The 22,164-nt window shown below is 42.4% G+C and overlaps 2 protein-coding genes and 1 non-coding gene across 7 annotated transcripts in view; all 3 read right to left on the bottom strand.

Annotated features, from left to right (window-relative positions):
• Window positions 1-3,029: 3,029 nt before the first annotated feature.
• On the bottom strand, window positions 3,030-14,763 carry TM2D3 (TM2 domain containing 3). Of its 2 annotated transcripts, XM_001143945.8 has the most exons (6): window positions 13,411-13,543; window positions 12,836-12,913; window positions 11,144-11,301; window positions 7,866-8,040; window positions 6,220-6,295; window positions 3,030-3,789 (listed from the first exon to the last, which is right to left on the bottom strand). In XM_001143945.8, exons 1-6 carry the CDS (start codon window positions 13,499-13,501, stop codon window positions 3,624-3,626), a joined length of 744 nt encoding a protein of 247 aa, XP_001143945.4. In that variant the 5' UTR covers window positions 13,502-13,543; the 3' UTR covers window positions 3,030-3,623. The 2 variants fall into 2 exon arrangements, with proteins under 2 accessions (XP_001143945.4, XP_009428239.5); XM_009429964.5 differs by lacking the exon at window positions 12,836-12,913 and having other exon boundaries at window positions 13,411-14,763.
• Window positions 9,346-9,452, bottom strand: LOC112205647 (U6 spliceosomal RNA). The gene has a single exon (XR_002939748.1). It is a non-coding gene; the product is annotated as a U6 spliceosomal RNA (small nuclear RNA).
• A 351-nt stretch (window positions 14,764-15,114) lies between the features above and the next one.
• TARS3 (threonyl-tRNA synthetase 3) overlaps window positions 15,115-22,164 on the bottom strand; it is an 87,590-nt gene continuing 80,540 nt past the window's right edge. For 2 of the 4 annotated variants that reach the window (XM_063795447.1, XM_054667243.1), the window contains 3 exons: window positions 18,624-18,696; window positions 17,757-17,871; window positions 15,115-15,907 (listed from right to left, as the gene is read on the bottom strand). In XM_063795447.1, the coding sequence (XP_063651517.1) occupies window positions 15,759-15,907; window positions 17,757-17,871; window positions 18,624-18,696 (337 nt within the window). In that variant the 3' untranslated portion in view covers window positions 15,115-15,758. The remainder of the gene's footprint in view (window positions 15,908-17,756; window positions 17,872-18,623; window positions 18,697-22,164) is intronic. The other 2 variants (XR_010151820.1, XM_063795448.1) reach the window with 2 other exon arrangements.

A 22,164-nucleotide genomic window follows, 5' to 3' on the forward strand; every position in this document is an offset into this window, starting at 1 on the left:
TGTGTTTATCATTTAAGTATTTGAGAAGGGAGATGCTGCAATCCAGCTGCACTCTACCACTTTAAAAATTCTCAGCAATACTTTTAGGTGTTTAGCTTACTCCCAGCAATTCCTCCTTACTCACTCATCAAACTCCTAGTCACTGTGCACCTGCTGCATGGCTGGCAGTGCTCTCAGAGCTGAGCTACAGCAGAGAACCAGAGCCCCGCCTTCGTGGAGCCTTAGTAAATTCTGTCCACATGTCTCCATCAAAGCGTATTTTGCATAAAAGTGTTGTGTTTATGGAAGACAATTTCAATACATTTAAAAGAATTTAAATCAAATTTGCCTAGGTTACAAAATTAACCAATAGGTCTAGTGCATGACTACAGTTATATTATAAATTTGCTAAGAGTAGATTTTAAGTGCTCTTACCATGAAAGAAATGCATACGATGTATATACAATAAAAGTTAAAAAAATGTGTCTACCCCCTAACATTCATGTGACACTTCATACTCTACCAAAAGGGCAGAACAGAGGGGAAGCTTTAGAGCAGGAGCGGAGGAATCTGCCTCCGTTTTTCCTGGGTGTTTTTTTTTTCCTTTTTATGCATATTCTACTTATGTAGTGCCTTCATTTTCAGGCTTTTTCAATGTTGTATTTGAGAAGCTGCATCAGGTACAGCTCATTTTCCACTCATTGCTTACAGGATGAATTAAAATCATTTGCATATTCCGTAGCTGATGATATATGCCCAAAATAAATGCAAGTCTGGCATAAGGCATTAAAAAAAAAGTACAGAGAAATGAAGTTGTGTGGCATAGAGAAGGTATTTTTACATTTTAAAATCTTGAAGCATAAGATCTTTGAAAAAATCTTTTTATACGCACCATAAACCAGTTGTTCCTCAGCAATTTGCAGAAATCAGATCAACATGGTGTTACAGACAAATATTTACTTGAAGCCAATTTCTATATATTATCTCCTTGCAGCCACCTCAACTGCCAATCCCTGGAATTGTACACAGTCCCTTCAAAACCTTGAGGACACCCGTGGCATTAACTCAGCAAATAAATGAGAGCCTCTGTGTGCACGGCATTGTTCTAGGGACAATGGAGGTGGTAGACATAAATAACCCAGCACCTTCCCGTGAGGCATTACTGGGGTAAATGGAAGAGAGCTGACAAAGCAAGGTAGAGATTCTTAAGGGGAAATCATGACAGATGGCCTGCTGCAGTGATAAATTCTGAGTATCTAGAGAACTATCAGTAGAGGATGGTTGACTGATATGGTTCCCAACCTGTGTGAACAGGATGGCTATCTAATCATATCCCTGGGTCAGAGCCCATAGCTCACACATGATGAACTGAGTATTTGTGTCCTTTCCACCCCAAATTCACATGTGGAAATCCTCACCACTGTAATGATGGTATCAGGAGGTGGGACCTTTGGGAGGTGATCAGGTCATGAGGGTGGAGCTCTCAGGATTGGGATTAGTGCCCTTATAGAAGAGGCCCCAGAGAGATCTTCCCTGCCTCCACCCTGTGAGGATGTGAGAAGATGTTATGAGGAAGAAGGCCCTCACCAGATACCAAATTTACCAGCACCTTCATCTTGGACTTTCTAGCTTCCAGAACTCTAAGAAATAAATTTCTGTTGTTAAGCCACCCCGTTTATGGTATTGTTATAACAATCCTGAAAATCTAAGACAGCAGAGGAGTAGAACCTGAAGGTCAGACTCCAACATGGCATTTTGCTGCCAGCAGAGGCCCATGGGATTTGCTACAAGAGATTGCACCCACACTCCCTAGTGCCCTTTGAAAGTATAGTTGTACTTTGCAGTTTCTTTTTGGGGCTGTGTATGAGTTCATCGTTCATAAATTTGTTTGTACTATTTGAAAATCTCTTCGTATTTCCTGCTAGTTCTGTCTCAGGCCACCAGCTCTATCAAAGTCCTTGATCTGAAGCATTCCTGACTGGCGTACATCCTTCAGGTTCCAAGGGCTATGCCCTTGTGCAAACTTTTTAGGATTTGGGAACAAGTTCATTCCTGCCTCCTTTCAGGGATTCTGAATCTTTGAGCTTTCCTCTCAGACACTGCAGCTTCATTATCTAACTCAGGCCCCAGAGCCACAAAAACGGTTAATCAAGGATGCTGTTACCTATTTCCACCGAGGGCAATCCTACTAACTTCCCACCGACTCCCTGGTTCCACCTTGCATGGTTGCTCAACAGGGAATTATTAGATTCTCTTCTACACAGAGCTACATAAGGAGACTCAGGAGACATTTTTATTATAGTTAGCAAAGGGGCTACTTCTTGAAGAAAAGATCGTCTTCTAAAGAAACACCTGCTCAATCAACAGTTTAACGGATACAAAAAGTGTGTCTTTGCTCTCAGAAAGAAAGGTCCACATAAACCGGGTTACTCCCATCCTGAAGCACTGCTCATGCTCTGTGACAAGTTCCTCGTAAACAAAACAAAACAAAACAAAAACAGTTTCAGAGTGGCTGTTTCTGGAACTAGAACGGGGAAGCAAACGTAATGGGGATGCGCCACCTAGCGACGAGAGATGGAACTGTCACTCAAGTAAGAAAAGGGCTTTAAACAGCAGCAAGTGATCACTGAAACCTTTCAGGTAACTGAAGTCAATAAATCATCTGCTGAATGAAATATGCAGGTATCTTATAGCTTCTAGATATGATATGGTGGTTAACAGTCTTCTGGATAATACACACAAGTGTTTAAAAAGCAGTAACTCAGATACCCACATTTGAAAGAAAAAATGCTAAACGTTTTTAAATGTTTCAAAAGCAAGCTTGAGTAAAAATCTTTTTGAATAACTGAGTTTTTTCCCCAATAAAGGGTCTATAACAGATCTATACTCAAAAACATTTATATATTTCCGCTGTGTCAATAAACCAGCCAATTATGACTCTGTTAGAATGGAGTAATGCCCTGAAAGATAAAAATGTTATTCTTAACAATAAAGGTAAGTTGTAATGATTATTCAAGATTATATTTAATATAGAAAACAGGCCCACAGTATTTCTTAACTTGCAATTTTATTAATTTTTCAGTACTCTTACCTTTTATATACTAAGAAAATTTAAACCATAACTAGACATAAACATTCTGCAGTTTAATTCAAATTTTCATATATACAGACCAGACTACATACGTATTACACTGCAAAACTTACACATGACTGAAGCTGAGCCTAATAACTTCAATTAGCCAACAACAGAAACACTCCCACTTCCTGCAGTCACAGCAGTTAGCTAACAATAAAAACACTCCCACTTCCTGCATTTGGGCTGGAGATACAAGTGATGTAGTTTGACTTGGGCAATACAAAACAAAAGTCATAGGAATTAAATGGATTTTCAATCACTGTATAATTCATTCTCCTGGCTTAAGTACGTTTTAATTTTTTCACAGAAAAAAATACATTTCAGGCAAATAAAAACAAATTCCAGATTAGCATAGTTCAGCGTTTCATTTATCTTACCTTTATCAAGGCAAACAAAGTACAGATGCTGTACATTAAAAACATAGAAATATATCACTCACACCACATCAACTCCCATGGACAAAAGGGCTTTTTCTAAGCCCTGCTCCTTTCTGAAGCACACACCACAGCTAAATGTACAAAGAGCCATCTGCTGGTCCAACATAGCCAACTCCAATGAGCAGGACGTCTATCAGCGTCCATATTCCCAGGCCACCGAAGCTGAAGAGCTTGCCGAGGCCTTCCCGCCACTGGCCCAGGTAGAAACGGTCTGCTCCAAACCCACCGAGGGTGATGCTGCGACGGCAAACAGACAGGATTCCATGAGACCACCTCCACCCCAGCTGTGGCCATTTATGGTTTAATCACCACATTATGTCAGATTTGAGAAAGGGCTTCCCCTGATCGTAGCCCTTAACTGGAACACAAGTGACTATTTCACCAACTGACACCACCAAATAATTACGGGCAGGAAGACTGTTTAAATGTCAAAAGTAAACATACAATTTTTAGCTGTACTAAAACATCAATGTTTCCTTTTTTTTTTTTTTAAAGTGATCAATCTCATTGCTTTTTAGTCAAAACAAAGACCCAGTCTACCAGGAAGTGCACTAACAGGGGGTCAGGGCTGGAGTCGGGAGGAGCTCACCACCACCTGGATGACCTGGATCAAGTCGTCCATGTTTTCAGTCTATTTTTCATTCGTCTCTAAAATCTTAATGTTAGGAATAAGTGACTTTTAAGGATCTTTCAAATTCTAAGATCTAATAATACTGAAACAATATTATGGAAAATTTCTAAACACATAACAATAAAAAGTAAAGAGAACAGTACCCATGACTCAGCTCCAATAATCAACACTTGGCCAGCCGTGTTTCATCAAAACCCTCCTCTTTCCCCTCCAGAGTACCCTGAAGCAAACCTTGGGCATCATCTCATTACAGTGATGATTTTAAAAGCAACCATGTTGCCGGGCGCAGTGGCTCACGCCTGTCATCCCAGCACTCTGGGAGGCCGAGGCGGGCGGATCACGAGGTCAGGAGATCCAGACCATCCCAGCTAACACGGTGAAACCCTGTCTCTATTAAAAATACAAAAAATTAGCCAGGCGTGGTGGCGGGCGCCTGTAGTCCCAGCTGCTCGGGAGGCTGAGGCAGGAGAATGGCATGAACCTGGGAGGCGGAGCTTGCAGTGAGCCGAGATCGAGCCACTGCACTCTAGCCTGGGCGACAGAGAGAGACTCCGTTTCAAAAAAAAAAAAAAAGCAAAAAAAAAAAAAACCATGTTGAGTGCTGAGAAGTTTTAATTGTTGAAAGTATGTTATAGTATAGTACTGTAAGAGGTTAACAATGTAGGGAAAACATGTTAGGGGTATATAAGAACTCTACTATCTTTGCAACTTTTCTGTAAATTAAAATTATTCCAAGTTTCAAATATTTATTTATTTTTTTAAAAAGCCAGTTGTTAATTTGAACCATTGTCAGCAATGGTTACTAATCTTTTTTTTTGAGACAGAATCTCGCTCTGTCACTGAGGCTGGAGTGCAGTGGTGCAATGCCAGCTCACTGCAGCCTCCTCCTCCTGGGCTCAAGTGATCTTCCCATTGCAGCCTACCACGCAGCTGGAACCACAGACATGCACCACGATGGCAGGCTTTTGTATTTTTGGTAGAGATGGGGTTTCACCATGTTGGCCAGGCTGGTCTTGAACTCCTGACCTCAAGCAATCCGCCAGCCTCGGCCTCCCAAAGTGCTGGGATTACAGGTGTGAGCCATCGCGCCCAGCCTATCTTATTTTTGTTAATCTCATTTTCTATCCTGGCATCCTCTTTTAATTTTCAGTTACACTTTTCCTGCCAGGCAAGATCCTTCTTTTCTCAGCTCAAAATCTAATGCAGTGGTTCTCAGCAAGGAGCAATTTTGTCCCCTAGGGGACACCTGGCAACATCTGGAGACACACTGTCACAGCTGCAAGGGATGGGGGGTTTGCTACTGACAAGTAGTAGGTAGAGGCCAGTGATGCTGCTCAACACCCTGCTATGCACAGGACAGCCCCAAGACAAAAACTCATTCAGCCCAGAACGTCAGCAGTGATGAGGCTGAGAACTCCTGCCCTATGGCTGCAATGCTGCAGGCCTCAGGGTCTCAGGCACGAACTCAAAACTTCAAGTGTAGGCAGCGTAACCTTTTCACTAATCAGTTAACCAGGGACTTACCTGCCCTTCCCTTTGGTGGGAAGAGCTGCTATAATTTCTTAAAGTACTGTTGAGAAGTTTAACAAACAGCACATTTCTATGTAAGAAATATAAGCCTATAATTATCTGCTGATGATGAAATTATAGGTCATTTTTAATGTTTTTGTCATTTTCATTTTTCCAGTTTTCAGTGTTCATCATGTATTACTTTTTATAATAGTTACTTAAAATTAAAGATATACATCATAAAACTGCCCATTTTGGATAGTCCACAGCATTTTACTGATTCGTGGTACATTCAAATTGGGAAACGTAATGTGCAGGCATCTTGGGAGAAAAGCTAACATGCCTGCCAGTCAACTCCACGGAGGTACTGGTCTGATCATCTAAACTCTTCCAGCTGTTTCCTAGAGTCTAACACACGTGGTAGGATCTGAGTGAAGAATGAAGTGGACTGAGCTCAATGTCTGAAGATTCCACCAATCCCAAAGAAATGCAAACGGCCTTTTAAACTTACGAGTAACAAAGCTTACCTTAGAGCCAGAGCAGTAGACCACTTATAGCCTCCAGTCCAATTGCAATATAGCATTTTGGGAAAAGTACGGTTACCTTAAAAAAAAAAAGAAAGAAAAATACAGGGTATAAAAATTACTCTCAGAGAGACTTAATTGTAACAAATGGGCTCAAAATTTAAAATGTGAAAAGTCAACTCTCTTTACGGTAATACATGTTGAAGTGAAGAGTACAAAGCGCTTACCATCTATCTATATAGATGTAATATTTAAATCAGCTAAGTTAGGATTACAACGTGAGGAACATGAAATGCTCACCCACATATCAAGACTTACGGGGAAGTTACGAGTATATAAGACAGTGTGGTCCTGAAGCATAAAAATCACCCAATAGGAAAAGAAAAGAAAGTCTAAAACCAGAAATATACAAACACTTCATGTATGAGTGTATGACAGAGGTCACACACGGATCAACAGGGAAGAGTTGAGACAACTGGCCATCCATGTGGGGGGACAAATAAAGTAGAATCTACCTCACACCATCTACCAGGACCAATTCCAGGTGGATTATAAACCTAAATGTGAAATGTTATACTTACAACTTTCAAAAGAAAATGTAGCAAATTGTCTTTATTAACCTGGGGTAGAAAAAGATTTCTTAAAACCACAACAAAAAAGGACTAACTCTAATAACTTACAGTAATTATATTTTTAAAGTTCTGTTCATGAAAATATACAATAATGCAAAAAAAAAAAAAAATCAAAATCTGGGAGAGGGTTTCAGGGACAGCACAGGTTAATATCCAAAATATAAAAGAAGTCTAGACAACTTTAAGACCAAATTTCAGAATAACAACTCTTGGAGAGAATATGGCTCATCAGGAACAGTTACATAGCGTGGGTGGGAATGTAAGTCAATACAGCCATTTAAAGAATGACACACGCTGGAAAGTACATGCTGAAGAAGCTCTTGCACCTGTGCCATCAGGAGACGGGCAAAGAAATTTGAACAGTCACAGCAGCAGAAAACAGCACCTAACCAAATATACTGGAGAATAAACTGTGATACAATCTTACAATAGATTATTAGATTATTACACAGAAGTAAAAAAAAGAAGAGAAGTCACGTGGATGAATCGTAGAGCCAGAATGTTTAGGAAATAAACAAGTCCCAGAAGAGCACACAGCCTGAAATCATTTTACACAGTTCTAAAACATGCATTATTGAATATTATTTTATTACACAGAGACAACAAAACTACAGAAAAAATTTAGAAGGAAGTGAAATAAAAAATTCAAAAGGGTGGTTACCTTGGAAGAGGAGGAAGAGCAACCAGGTGAAGGCAAGCACTCAGGCACTCAGGCGGCCGCAATGGTATTGGTGCTGCTTTCATTGTTATTTTGGGTAGAGGTCAATTACTGTGTATTACGCTTTATACTTAAAATGTTTTTCTTAGTTTATCAAATATTACATTTAAAAAGAATTGCAATTTTCTGGATGCTTTACTTTAGTACGTTGAGTTTATTGATGATGCTTGGCACATCTAAACAGCTGCTGATAAATGTTTCTAATTAAGTAATTTGACTTGCAAATTTCTGGTTAAAGTCCCTTCAATAAACTTAGAGAAAAACATTTTGTTGACAAATGTCCTTGAACTCTGACCTACCCAAGCAGTGGACGTGGTCCCGCACTGTGCAGTTGGCAGGGTAGCGCTGCCGAGGACAGGACACCGTCATGCAGCTGGTGGAGTTGGTACACTCGTAATCTGTTTCAGGAAGCTGCCAGCAAAATCTGCAAGTCATGTTAATGATGAAGTTCTTTTGGGATTTGAAGTCTTGATCCTATGTAGCAAATGACACAAAACTCATCAATCACAATGGTGTAGTCTGTTAAGATGTCAGTAAGACTACACAGTCACATGGCACAAAATTCCGTAAATGCTTGTATTTAGGACCTAGGAGTAAGTGCCAGCAAAACAGTTACCAAAACAATATGTATGTAAAACAAATGCATATGATGTGACCTCATAATCATAAAACTACACACCCAAACATATGTACTTAAGGGAAAAAACTAGATAAATTCACATCAAAATAGCAAAGGTTATTTCAGGGTGATATAATTATTTCATAACTTTTGCTTAGCTAAATTTGTCATAGTAAACGTATACTTTTATAATGCAGAAAAGAGGAAAATCTATTTTAGAACGTCACAATCACGGATGGCTGGAAGGAACTGATGAATGCATTTGTTGAAGGTCACTGAGCTTCAAGTGAGGAGTGGAATCCAGGTCCCTGAACTCCAGCCTGATGCTTCTGTAATGGTTAACACACTGCCTTGCTTCCGAGTTGCCAACCTTCCCTAACATCCCCTACCTTGCACAGCCTGGCAACTCAGGGTTGTTACAGCTGCTCCTACCACCAGGGCATGTGGCATGTTTAATCCAGAGGCAGCCCAACTCAGAAGCACCACATGGTGTGTGGAGGCTCAGTAAGTGTTCATCGGTGGCCAGAGATTTTTTCATTTCAATTTTAAAAGCCATTATTTTGTATTCTGCTTACAAAAGTAGAATGTTCTTTGTATGTTACATATTTGAAGATTACAGACAAAAACCTATAGGTGTTCAGAGCTAACCACTTTTAATCTTTCCGTTTCTTCTACATGTATATTTATAAATTTACTAAAATGGAATTATACTGAAAGCACTTTGTAGTCTTTTTACTCTACCTGACATTACATTGCAGTGCATATTTTTCAAAATCATTTTTATGTGGTCACACAATCATCTCTGGAAGCGTCATGTATATATATGTATACATATATATACACATACACACATTTTTTTTTTCTTTTTTTGAGATGGAGTCTCGCTCTGTCGCCAGGCTGGAGTGCGGTGGTGCAATCTCGGCTCACTGCAAGCTCCACCTCCCAGGTTCAAGCAATTCTCCTGCCTCAGCCTCCTGAGTAGCTGGGATTAGAGACGCACCCTACCATGCCCAGCTAATTTTTGTGTTTTTAGTAGAGATGGGGTTTCACCATGTTGGCCAGGCTGGTCTCAACCTCCTGACCTCAGGGGATTCACCTGCCTCGGCCTGCCAAAGTGCTGGGATTACAGGTGTAGGCCACCACGCCCGGCCCATGTTTGTTATTTTTTTTAACATTTCACAAATTTGCATGTCATTTTTGCAGAAGAGCCATCCTAATTTTCTCTGTGTGGTTCCAACTTTGGCATATGCGCTGATGAAGCAAGTACTATTCATTTTCTTATCAATGCAAAAACCAGTTTTTATGGAAAACATTCAAATATGGGTAAGGCATCACTTGATTTAGGCAAACAGCTGGATCTGCAAAAAAATACGTTTACATCTGCCTATTTTCAGTGATGTGCTTAAAGCACACTTTTTTCAATGGTTTTTTAAAAAGTAGGTGACACATGTACATGGTACACATGTCAAGACACAACAGGAGAGTGAGAAGTGAGCCGGCCTCGTCTGGCCCAGCCGCCGGGAGCCCCTGCCCTCCCCAGGCCAAGTACGCTCTGTGCTTCCAGAGAGAGCTGATTCTACACATAGGCACATCTATGTCACCTACATTTAATGTTCCCCAATACTTTCACTTAATTTTTACATCTATCAGTACATTACCTCTAGAGCTGCCTAGTTCTTTTTAATGGCTACAAGGTGTTTATTCTATTACACGTGTACCATAAATTAAGCAGTTCTTAGACATTTCACTTCTTTTGAATCTTTTGCTTTAATGAGCAATGCAGCTAAAAAATAAGCACTTATTTGCATCCATGTATAATGATATCTACAACATAAATTCCCAGATGTACAACTGCGAGCTCAACAATTGTGTGCATGTGTAAGTTTAACAGATATGGCAAATCGCCTACAAGAGGTTGATCAATTTGATTACCTATTAATAAGATATGAGCATCTGACCCTTATACTCTCACAAACTCAGAGTTAATCAAATTAAAAAAAACTGCCAATCTAAGGGTTAAAAATGTATTAATTAAATACTAACTATGAGAAAACTTATATGTTTTTCATGTTATATATCTATTTGTATTTCCTTTCCTATGAACCATCTGCTCATGTCCTAACACTGTTTTTCTACAAGACTGTCATCTTTTCCGTGTGGGTTTTACGAAGTGTTTATATATTATTGATATTACTGTATTATTTGTCACATATTCTAGAAACGCTTTTTCCTAGTTTGCCATTTCTTTTGCCTTTATGCTTTTTTTTTTAGGTCATGCAGAAATCTCCAATTTTTAGTAGTCAAATGTATCAATTCTTTATTTTATGGCTTCTAAACTTTATTTCATACTTAGAAAAATATTCTCCATTTTGGGATTATAACAGCAACTATCTCGTGTTTTCTGTGGTACTTCAGGGTTTCATTTTTCACATTACATCTTTGGACTATCTGGAATTTATTCTGGATAAGACAGGCGTTCCGCTTAATTTTGTTCTAGAGAGCTACCAGGCATTCCGGCATTTACTGAATCCATCTTCTCACCACAGATAAGCACTGGCCCTTCAAAAGCTCATCTATGGCAGAAAGACACTGCCACCCCCTCTGTACACTAGCTGTCACTATTGAGAACACAGAATCCATCTGAACGAATTAGACTTGCTTCAGATATGCTAGTAGACTGAGATCTTCTCCAGTCCTACAAAGCAACATTTCTGTCAAGCGCATTTCCAGCAGACATCAACTGGCTTGACAGTTATCATTATAACTAAAACAGTAGTGAGCTGATATGGAAAGGTCTATTGGGTTTTTAAATTTATTTCTACTTACATACTCAAAAGGGAAATCATAAAAGAATATAAAAATTCTTCAGAATTTCTTCCCAATAATCAAGTCTGAATTGTTCTTCTAACTTAAAGTTTACAATGAATTTATTTAGAATAAGTAAGCTGCAGTACTTACAACACAGGTAACAGATGGTTTCACTGCACAGTCAAAAGTGACAGGCTTCCCATAGATACAGGAGAAATTTGTTGTGCAGTCTATACAGTCTGCAGGAAGTCGGCTACACAAACCATTGCTCGGACACTTCATCACATAAGGTGGGATTTCAGTACTTTCTGTGAGAGGCAAGAGAGAAGCTTATTCTCCTATAATACTGATTCGAATAACAGAGAACAATCTTCTAAGGTTAAGAGACATGATCATTAGCAAGTAGACACTGCACTGGAAGGGAAGAAGTATGGGACTGGAGTCAGAGACACCTGCAATTAAAGCAGAATTCTGCCCACGGCCAGCTGTGTGACCTGGTGAGCACCACACCTGTAAAACATTCCTTCATTCCTGCCTCCCAAGTGGCTGTGAAAACGAAAGGTGCTCATATACAAATAATGTATAGAAAATTCTGGGTATACATTAAGGGCTTAAAAAAAAGACTATCATTTTGTAAGTTGAAAAACTAAAACTTACAGTAGGGTTTTGCAAAATCACAGAGGAAGTCTGTGGCAAAACTGGAACTAGAACCCAAATCTCTCCATTTCCAATCCCGTGTTCTTTTCATCTGAATTCACTAATTCAGAAATGAAGCCACTGACATCCTCAGGGCATCAACTTGAAAACGTCATTATTTCACACTGGTACTTCGATAAGCCACATTTGCTAATATAATATTTACAGTTTTATGCTACCAAAGTTCAAAACAGTTCTCTACTTTAATAACATCTTCAGTAAGCTGCAACTTATTTCCAACCAACCTAATCAGTGTGCAATGTATTTTTACCAACTGAAAGGATCAAAATTGCAAGTATTCCTGAAAAGGGCTTTCAAAAGCCTGCAAGAGTTAAGAACTCTTGTGCTTACTCTAAAAAGTAATCTGAGTTTAAAATTCAAGTGCACCGCTGTTTTTTACATCCAAATAAGAATCAGTAAAATATCTCTGCCAGTTTCAATTCACTGAAGTAATGTCACTTTAAAGTGATGAAATTATAGTCAGAGCCTCCACCTAGCAAAACACTTTAATGCTTGTTTAAAACTGGTCCTACTTTACTCACTGTATTAAGGAACAATTCTACAAAATACTCTTTTTTTGATCCCGTGACTGTGGCTGGAAGGTGGACACTTAGAATCACAAAGCAGAAATGACTTTAGGTCGTCAGACCAACCCCACCGCTTTAAAGATGAGGACCAAGGTCCAAAGAGGATAAATAATTTGTTCAAGATCCCAGTAGCAAAACCAGATCTAGATTTCAAGTCTCCATCAGTCCCGCTGTAATCCTTCCATTTCCACAGTCCTGAGGGAGCCTTTAATATTCCAACATCAGGAACAGGGTTTTAGCAGTAGAGGAAATCTGCTGAAGGGAAAGAAGCACGGACTGAAGGTTATTCTGATGGATGAAGTGGAAAAATAATAGAAATAAGGTGACAAATGAGCGTGGGACTGGAAAAAGAGAGGAGGCAGAAACGTCAAAAGGTATAAATACGAAGACTATCTACTGAAAATGGCTGTGTATCTACCCTTAATTCACATAATCTAAAATACAATAAATATTCAAAAATGGAAAGTGACTTCGTATACTAAAGGGAATTTTTATAAAAACAAAGAGAAACTACTAGAGATAAATACATATATTTACTAGAATAGAAAACGTCTAGTACCTGCTGCCCTGGGAACTACTGTGAATGTGCGTGTTGGGCCCGGATCCTTTACTGACTGAGCCAGCGCCTGGGATTGCTCTAAATTTAAGGATCGTACAATTAGAGAAACACGTTATCCCGGGACAAGAAAACCTTGTTTTGTGTGGTTAACACGGCGGGTCTACACCAGGCCAATAAGCTGCTCATGAAAACCTCACGGCTGGTCAGCCAGAAAACACAAAGCTTAGGGACGAAACGTCAACAGAGTAGACATCAGTTCAGGTCGGCCGGCAACGAGGGACCGAAGGATGACATCGCGCTCCAGTTCCGCCTCCCCGGCCCAGCCCCCAAGCGCTCCATCTCCGTTCCAGGGCTCCGCAGCCGCGATGGCCGGCTCGGTGTCGCCGGAGCGGAGGGGCGGCCTCGGGCCGGGCAGCCAGGGCGCCAGACTCCAGATGCAGCGACAAGCCGCCCGGAGCCCGGCACTCGGCCTCCTCCCCGCGTCAGCCTCCGCCCGTGGGCCCGGCCTCCTCGCAGCTCCCGGGGCCCTGCTGCCACTCAGCCCCACCCGGCTCTGAACCCAGCCTTTGACTCACCACCGCCCGACAGAATGCAGAACTGCGAGAGGAAGAGCAGCACGCGACACAAGGCGCGGAGGCCCCGCAGCGGGCGCACCCCTCCCGCCATCTTGCCGGCGCCTGCGCACTTCCGGGCCGGGGGCGGGGCGCGGGCTCGCGCGTGAAGCGGGCGCGCCGGGCCGGGCGCGCCTGGGAGCTGGAGCGTGAACTGGACGCAGGCGCGCTGCGACTCCGGGCGGCCGGCGTTTGCGCTTTCGCTGTCCTCGCGCGGGTGGCGGGTTTTCTTCGGGTTGAGCCCTCTGGGAGGTCCCCGAGGAGGATGCGAGCCTGGGAGGTTGTTCCATTTCCACGCGCCCGTCACGCCCTTGGACGAGGCCCTCACCCCTCGTTCCACTGCAGGAGACCTGTTAAAGGTCATCCGTGGACCGAAATGCACGCCCGAAGCAACCAAGAGCAGAGGCGGGCAAATGGGGGAGGCTGGCCGCAGTGTGTGGTCGGATGTTGTGTGCTGGATCTCGTGCGAAGGTTCTGAGGACACTATCGCGTGGCCTTTCATCCTAAAGACACTTATTTACAGTCGGGGAAGCGGCCCCGGGACGACGAGGGCCCGAGGGACCCCTCCCCTGGGGCCGGCGCTCAGGCCTGCCGCGGCTTTCACTTCTGGCCAGCCTCTTGAAGATACGCAGCACTTCCAGAAAGTTCCTCTCGGGCCTGGAGAAGCAGGATGGCCCGAGGCGCTGGGAAGTGAGGGGAGGGTCCAGAGCCCAGCCCTGCCTGGGGAAGGTCGCGGCCGTCTGGGGAGCCGCGCTCAGGCCCCAGCTTGCGGAGACCCGTGCCAGTTTCTGTCACAGCACACCTGGAAGAAACCGGGCTGGTGACAGGTGCTCTCCTCCCCCCCCCTGCTGCGGGATCATTCATTCCGGGGTCTTCTGACTGCCACCCCCTCACGTGCATGTTTGCTGAATGATTTTTTAAAAAATACATGTAAAAGTGCCGGCACATAAGCCCTGAATGTTAGCTTTAAAAATCGTATCACGGCCGGGGGCGGTGAATCACGCCTGTAATCCCAGCACTTTGGGAGGCCCAGGCGGGCGGATCACGAGGTTAGGAAATCGAAACCATCCTGGCTAACAACACGGTGAAACCCTGTCTCTACTAAAAATGCAAAAAAATTAGCCAGGCGTGGGGGTACGCGCCTGTGGTCCCAGCTACTGGGGAAGCTGAGGCAGGAGAATCGCCTAAACCCGGGAAGCGGAGGTTGTAGTGAGCCGAGATCGTGCCACTGCACTCCAGCCTGGGCGACAGAGCGAGACTCCGTCTCAAAAAATAAAAAATAAATAAAAATCATATCACACAATCTGCACCTTATACTACTACACAAGTCTGATATATATTGTTTTGTTTGCCAACTGTTTCACTGTTCACATCCCTCAGGAAGTCAACTAAATGATCAGTATATTGAAAAGAGATTATTTCTTACATTTCTTTTGAATTTCACAGCATATCGCAAAATAATACTTCTTGTTTGGTAGCTGAATTCTCTATTGACATAATGCCATTTTAATTCAGTTCTGAGCACGTAGAGCATTCCTCTCTTTAAAATCTGAAATCCATTTCAGTATATAAATCCATGGAATGTCATCCCATCAAAAAAGTAACTTAACTCTAGGTGAGCAGCTTAGTTGTGGTAGAAGCCCACAGCTTAAACACTGGAAACACTGATGCAATTCATTTGGGAATTTATTTTTTTCTAAAGCGGAACAAAACCTAATTATGAATAAGAAACATTTAAATGGCAACTCTTAACCTATAGTGCAAACACCAGATTCCACAAAACTGAATTCCTTTGTCAGTAATCCAATATTTAGTAGTAGCTGCTGCTTTTGTGGTTGTTGGTTAGTTAAAATTAAGTAATGATTCCAGTTTAGAAGATAAAGTTTCAGTGTAAATTTTAGTAAAAGTCATAAAAATACCTGAGACATATTAGAAAATAAGATTTTCCCTCATATTTAAAAAAAACTCTGCAGACTTTTATTTGAAGCCCATCTTTTGAAAATCACTAACATTTCATAATCATTTCCTAGTGTTTTGTTTCACTTTTTCGATGAATAATATTTCCCCATTTAAGTTTCTCAAGGCATTGATTGCTGGAAAATTTCCCACGTGCCCTCTAAATGACTCCCGTGGACATAAGTAAATTAAACTTTGTGCATGTCAGCTACACATTCATTGTCTCCTTTCTCAGCTGAGGCCGTGAGTGGACCCCATCAGTGGCTCCAAAGTCTTAGAAGTACTAACATGTTAAGAAAAATACATTTTTAAGGGTCAAAACAAAATTACACAGAAGCAAATATCAGGGAAGGACTTCAAAAGGCCTCCTCAGCATTGAGTGTCCGTGTCTTCTTGAGATTCTTCAGTTTATCAATGGCAGAAGTTACTAAAATCTCTCCATGAATTTTGTTGTCTCTTGTTCGCACGTTTACAGCATTATCTATCTTTTCCTTTTCTCCAACCACTGCAGAAAAGAAAGGTAAAGAAATGTATTTTAAATCAGCAATTTACCAAACATTAACTCAGCAGTCCCATGACATGTTTTTATCAAGTTTTTCTTCATTACTATTAAATATCATCTAATGAGCATTCGGTTCATCCTCTGATAGTTAAGTTTCTTGAGGGAAGCAATGACTTCTGATCCCATCTCTCTATTGTCCACCTGAGAGAACAGCTCTTGTGGTCCTGGGGTGCAAATGACAGCGGGGAGCTCTTACCGGCTCACACTGACCCCCCCTGGCACTAGGGTGCAGATGAGAGCGGGGAGCTCTTACAGACTCACACTGACCCCACCTGGCACTAGGGTGCAGATGAGAGCGGGGAGCTCTTACAGACTCACGCTGACCCCACCTGGCACTAGGGTGCAGATGAGAGCGGGGAGCTCTTACAGGCTCACACTGACTCCACCTGGCACTAGGGTGCAGATGAGAGCGGGGAGCGCTTACAGGCTCACACTGACTCCACCTGGCACTGGGGTGCAGATGAGAGCGGGGAGCTCTTACAGGCTCACACTGACTCCACCTGGCACTAGGGTGCAGATGAGAGCGGGGAGCGCTTACAGGCTCACACTGACTCCACCTGGCACTGGGGTGCAGATGAGAGCGGGGAGCTCTTACAGGCTCACACTGACCCCACCTGGCACTGGGGTGCAGATGAGAGCGGGGAGCTCTTACAGGCTCACACTGACCCCACCTGGCACTAGGGTGCACATGAGAGCGGGGAGCTCTTACAGGCTCACGCTGACTCCACCTGGCATACCTGATGAGCCAAGGGGTGGACACCAGACCCATGCGAGCCAGCCAGAACTTTCTGGAATGTGGGTAAAAAGTTTGTTCTCTCTAGTGACCCATATTGTGAGATGATGCAGGAATCTACAGCCATGCTTCTTGCCACACAGAAGGAAGAAACCGGTCTGCAGATAAGTGGAATAAGGTAGATATTCAAGAGAAGCATAAAGAACCAGAGCAAGACAGGAACCAGAAATGGGGAGAAATAGTCCTGGTGAGGGTTGAGCTCCTGATTGCTCTTCTAGTGGTTTGGCTATTTAATTCTACTTTTCATGTCATGGGATACTCCAAGACCCTTCCAACAAATGCTGTCTTTGTCTAAACCAAGTTGAGATTTCTGCCACCGTAAGAAGCCTGACTGAAACAGCACAATACCCACTCTGGTGTCAAACATTATCATTGAAACACTGTCAATAGAACAATGCTATGCATATTTATTTCGCCTTCTACAGACTCTCAACTTACAGGAAATAGCAATACTATGCCTGCAGTTATATCAGTGTTAGTTTCTCTTAATTTTGGAATCATTTTTAAAGCCTAAATTTTAGATTCTGCATCTAATTAGTCATATGCTAAAAGGACATTTTACTTTTCATCTAAATCTTTTCCTTTGGATCATTTTAAATTTGGGATCTTTTCTTTCTGTTAGTTTAATCCCAAAGTTTCCTAATAAGCCAGAAAAGTGAGGGAAAATATTACAGGCCTGTGAGGCTGAAATATAAAGTATATAATTCTACTGATGGGATCATTTTCACAGTTGTTTTCGTTGTTTGCTTGCAATATGAACTATTGCTAGTAAAACTATCCCAGGGGATTCAGGTGAAACTTTACAACTCTTCTTCCAGCAAACAACAAAGAGTACCTAGGAACAGCTAAGCTAGGAATGCTATGGACTCTTCTTTTTGTGTAAGTATTAAATAGACAAATCATGATAATCAAGTAGTTGAACCATATTTCTTATTTGGTCTTTTGGAATTGAAGTGGAAAAAAAAAGCATTTGGAAAAATATATACAAACTTAAATTACCCAAAATAAAATTATACTGAGCCAGCTGTGCATTTCGTATTTTCTTATTTAGTGTACAATTGTGATCCAAGTCAACGTCAGCCATAAATCCTTCTTCAAAAAATTCACTGGATACCTAGAAGAAAATGAAACACCTTTACTGTTACATTATGGTACCTAGCCTCCAAGAAGACCGCGTTGTTCCCCACTCTTGGTATTCACACCCTTGTATAGTTCCCTGCTCACTATACCAGAGCGGGTCTGCGTGACCATAAAGAAGTGCGGAAGTGTCGGCGCATCGTTTCTGAGACTAGTTTATAAAAGCCTGCAGCTCCCATCTCTCTCAGATCACTCGCTCTGGGGGAAACCAGCCACCATGCAGTGAGGACATTCAGGCAAGCTGTGAAGCACCCAGGTGATGAGGAGCTGCATCCACCAACTGTGAGTGAGCCCCGAGCTCCGCAGCCCTGGCTGTCAGCCTGACTGCAGCCCCAGGAGACGCTCTGCGCCAGAATCCACCAGCTGAGCTGCTCCCAGACCCTGACTCGTAGGAACTGTGAGATCATCGATGTTTGTTGTTTAAAGCTGCTAAGTTTTGGGGTCACTTGTGACACAGCAACAGATAATATTCTTCCCTAATAGAGCTGTGTAGAAATGAATAATTATGATATGTTTTAAAATACTAATTTCTCAAAAAACATTAAGAATGAAATAGTTCTGAGACAGCTGCAGAGACATGATTCATGTGTTACTCCCACCTGCTGAAAACACGGTTTAAGTTAATGTGTCAGTTCTGCAATATTTTAAAGCATGAAGGACACTCCAAATTGATGACCTACACAGAATACATGCAAGAGTATTATGTACTTTAAACACCTCTGATTTTACCTGAAGTGCATATTTTTCACAAGTTGGCCCCACAGGGATGACCATCACCTGACGAGGAGATAGCCAGAAAGGCCTGAAAAATATATAAAATATGTATTTTCAAAGTGTAATAATGGCTACTTATTACATGATTTTCAAATAACCAAAGATTCTTTTAAAGACTTCACAAGAGGGCAGTTTCAGTAGCGCAGCATGGAAGAAAACCAAATTATATTAAAGTTTGAAGGCAGCAAAGTAAATGAAAGGAGAATTTTGGAATTTTGATAGCACAAGTGCAGGTAGAATGAGCTGGCAGACAGCCCAAAGGGCTGAGCATGCACTTACTGTCTGCCCCAGCAATTGCACTCCTGGCATTTGTCCCAGAGAAATGAAAGCTCAGGTTCACACACAATACTGCTCACTGACGTCCATAGCAGCTTTATTTATAATAGCCCCAAACAGGAAACACACACCCCAAATGTCCTTTAGCTGGTGAATGGTCAAACCGTGGTGCACCCACACTGTGGAACGTGGAACACCATCAGCAAAAAAAAAAAAAAAAAAAAAAAGGAACCAACTAATTTATCTCGAAACAAAACAACATGGATGGCTCTTAAGGGAATTCCACTGAGTGAAAAAAAAAGCCTACTTCAAAAGTTGGTGTACTGTGTAAATCCATTTATGTAATATTCTTTACACGACAAAATGATGGAGCTAGAGAACAAGTTCATGGCTGTCAGATAGGAGGACGGGGTGGGATGGTTTGAGTGTGGGGAAAAAAGGGCAGCAGGAGGGAGCCTTACAAGTGATGGACTGTCCTGTGCCTTGACTGGTGGCCTTACACCATCTGTCCGTGTGACACAGCTAAATACACGTTCACACAAATGAGTGCACGTGAGGCTGGTGAAATCGGAACAAGGTTGGTGGACAGTCTCAACGTCTAGTTCTTGGTTGTGATACTGTATCTAGTTTTGCAAGATGTTACCATTGGGGAAAACTGGGTAAAGAGTGTGCTGGACTTCTCTGTATAACTTCTTTTTTATTTTTTTTGAGATGGAATCTTGCTCACCCAGGCTAGAGTGCAGTGGCGTGATCTCGGCTCACTGCAACCTCTGCCTCCCGAGTTCAAGTGATTCTCCTGGCTCAGCCTCCTGAGTAGCTGGGATTACAGCCATCGCCACCACACCCAGCTAATTTTTGTATTTTCAGTAGAGAAGGGGTTTCACCATGTTGGCCAGGCTGGTCTTGAACTCCTGACCTCAGGTGATCCACCCACCTCGGCCTCCCAAAGGTTGGGATTACAGGCGTGAGCCACCACATCCGGCCTCTATATAACTTCTTACAACAACATGCGAACCTACAATTATTTCAAAATGTAATTTTTCTAGAAAAAAAAAGATGGCAGCGTAGGTATAAGCAGTGTCCGCTGTGGGACATGTTTGCCGTTTCCCTGTCATAGTGAGTATTTAGTCTGAAGGTGAAAGGACATGCAAGGAGGACTATTTCAGATAGCATTTTAAAAATGTGCATATTTATGTATTTATTCTCAAATTACAAACACAATACATGATAAAAGGTAGAGCACGGAAATACAGGGTATACAACGGAAACTACCTATTTCCTTTTGAGCTCCGTCCTTACCCCATCCCCAGCCCTGCTCCTCTAAAGGACCCACATTTGAGCCATCTTTACTTCCGGCTCCTGGGGAGATTTCCCCACAAGGCTGACTGCTGTCTGAAGTCTGGATGTATGAAGTGCAGGGAGTATACCTCAGTCTCTGCGACAGAGGAAGGCATGCTCAGTGCACTGGCCCCAACCACCTCCTGTCTCCCTCTCCATCTCCTATTTCACTAGTTCTCTCTCTTTTCTTTAAACCACTTTCACTGCAACCATTCTAATGCAAAACACCATCATCTCTTACCTATGGTAAACTATTTAAAACCAACTGGAAAGAAACATAAACATGTTAACTCATACTCAGGCGGCATACATATTCATACTCATACTTTTGGCTTAACTGTAACTTCAACAGCTTAGAAACTCCATGATACCTAAGTGTATTTCTCTATGATCACAAAATATCAGGAATATACACAGACTCTCTAGCTACCCAGGACTTTTGGAAGACACTTTGTTTGGGAAACTTTCCACCTTATGTTTCCTGCTCAAAAATTTGCTTCCCCAGTCTCGCTGGACATGAATGGTAGTATGCATGGGTGTGATCTAGGTTCTGCTAATGTATAAACATGGCACTCTGACTTAGAGTGGAGAAGGAGGCACCACATGGAATCCATTATGGCAAGGAAAGGTGATGCAGAGACATGGAGCTTTTGGAGGAACTGGTTGCAGTGACCCTAGCAGTATCATCCGGTGCCCAGTGTCCACAGTGGGAGCTGCAGGGACTGTGCCCGGCAATAGTAGCAGTGGGGGCAGTAGTTTCTGAAGAGAGAGCTAAACTGCATGAGCAGATGCTTAGCCAATTTCTAAAAATGGAACGGGAGGTAGAAATTTCACAGGTGGTTGCTGGTTTGCAGCATTTCCACATACTAGGATACATCATCACAAGATGTTGTCTGCCAGCTGGTGCCATAAGTGCTAGTAAAGCCACTTGCTTCTGAATGCATGGTGATAGTAGTGAATCCCATAATGTCAGTGCAATGCTTTACTTATTTGCTATAAAATCTCTTTCATAGTCAGAAGCACTGTTGTGTTCCTGGCAGCACATAAGTACATATTTGGTGCCACTGGCAGAAGCATGGCAGCAGAGAAGAGCAAAGCAAAATCCACAGTGAGTCTCTCTTCAGTGAGAATGAGGCATTGCTCCTTACATGATGAAAGGGATCCAACGTAATCAACCTGCTACAAGACCACTGGCTATTCCCCCAGGTTATGGTGCCATCCTGGGGGATCACAATTAATCACTACTGATGGCAACCTGAATTCTCAGAAGAGATGTAGCCGGATGGAACTTAGTGAGGCAAAGTCCACGTTTTTGAGCCCATGCATATCCACCAGTGGCCACTTTGCCCATGAGCCATTGAGCAACAACTAGGGGAAAAAAGAAGCTGATTTTAACAGAATGGGCCCTCTTGCATTGGAATACTGAAAAATTCCTCAACAGCGGGGCCCTTTGGTGGCAATACCACCTCTGTTGGCCCATTCTGAGTGATCATATACATTTCTGCTTCCCAAATCTATGTAGTTTATTTTTCAATCTAATTAGTTCTAAATCTTTGACTCTGTGGCCAAAGCAGTAACTAGAGCCTGTGCATCCATGTAACTCCTTATCTCCGGCCATTCTTCCTTCCGGGCAAAAAGGACCACAAGATGCACCACTCAAAATTCTGCACTTTAGGACACTTCCCTTCCCCACTGTCATCCCAAATGGGCTGTGCTGCTGAGCCATCCTCTTTGAGTTTGTGCCATTTACGAATCAGGTTTACATGTTTTCCTCCTCAGTGGCTGTAGGGAACCCCAAAGGCAAACAATATGGGCTGAAGGAAGGATGGCTGGAGGGCAAGAGGTGGTACCTAGGAGTGTGGCTCACATGTTTTCAGGACAG

The sequence above is a fragment of the Pan troglodytes genome, chromosome 16 (assembly GCF_028858775.2).
Source record: "Pan troglodytes isolate AG18354 chromosome 16, NHGRI_mPanTro3-v2.0_pri, whole genome shotgun sequence".
NCBI lineage: Eukaryota > Metazoa > Chordata > Mammalia > Primates > Hominidae > Pan > Pan troglodytes.

Coding starts and splice junctions, on each gene's coding strand:
- TM2D3 (XM_009429964.5), bottom strand. CDS start 13,948: ATGAAAGGCCACGCGATAGTGTCCTCAGAACCTTCGCACGAGATCCAG. Junction 11,302..13,410: donor CTGCATTCTGTCGGGCGGTG/GTGAGTCAAAGG, acceptor TGCCTCTCACAG/AAAGTACTGAAATCCCACCT. Junction 3,790..6,219: donor TCTACTGCTCTGGCTCTAAG/GTAAGCTTTGTT, acceptor TTGCCGTCGCAG/CATCACCCTCGGTGGGTTTG.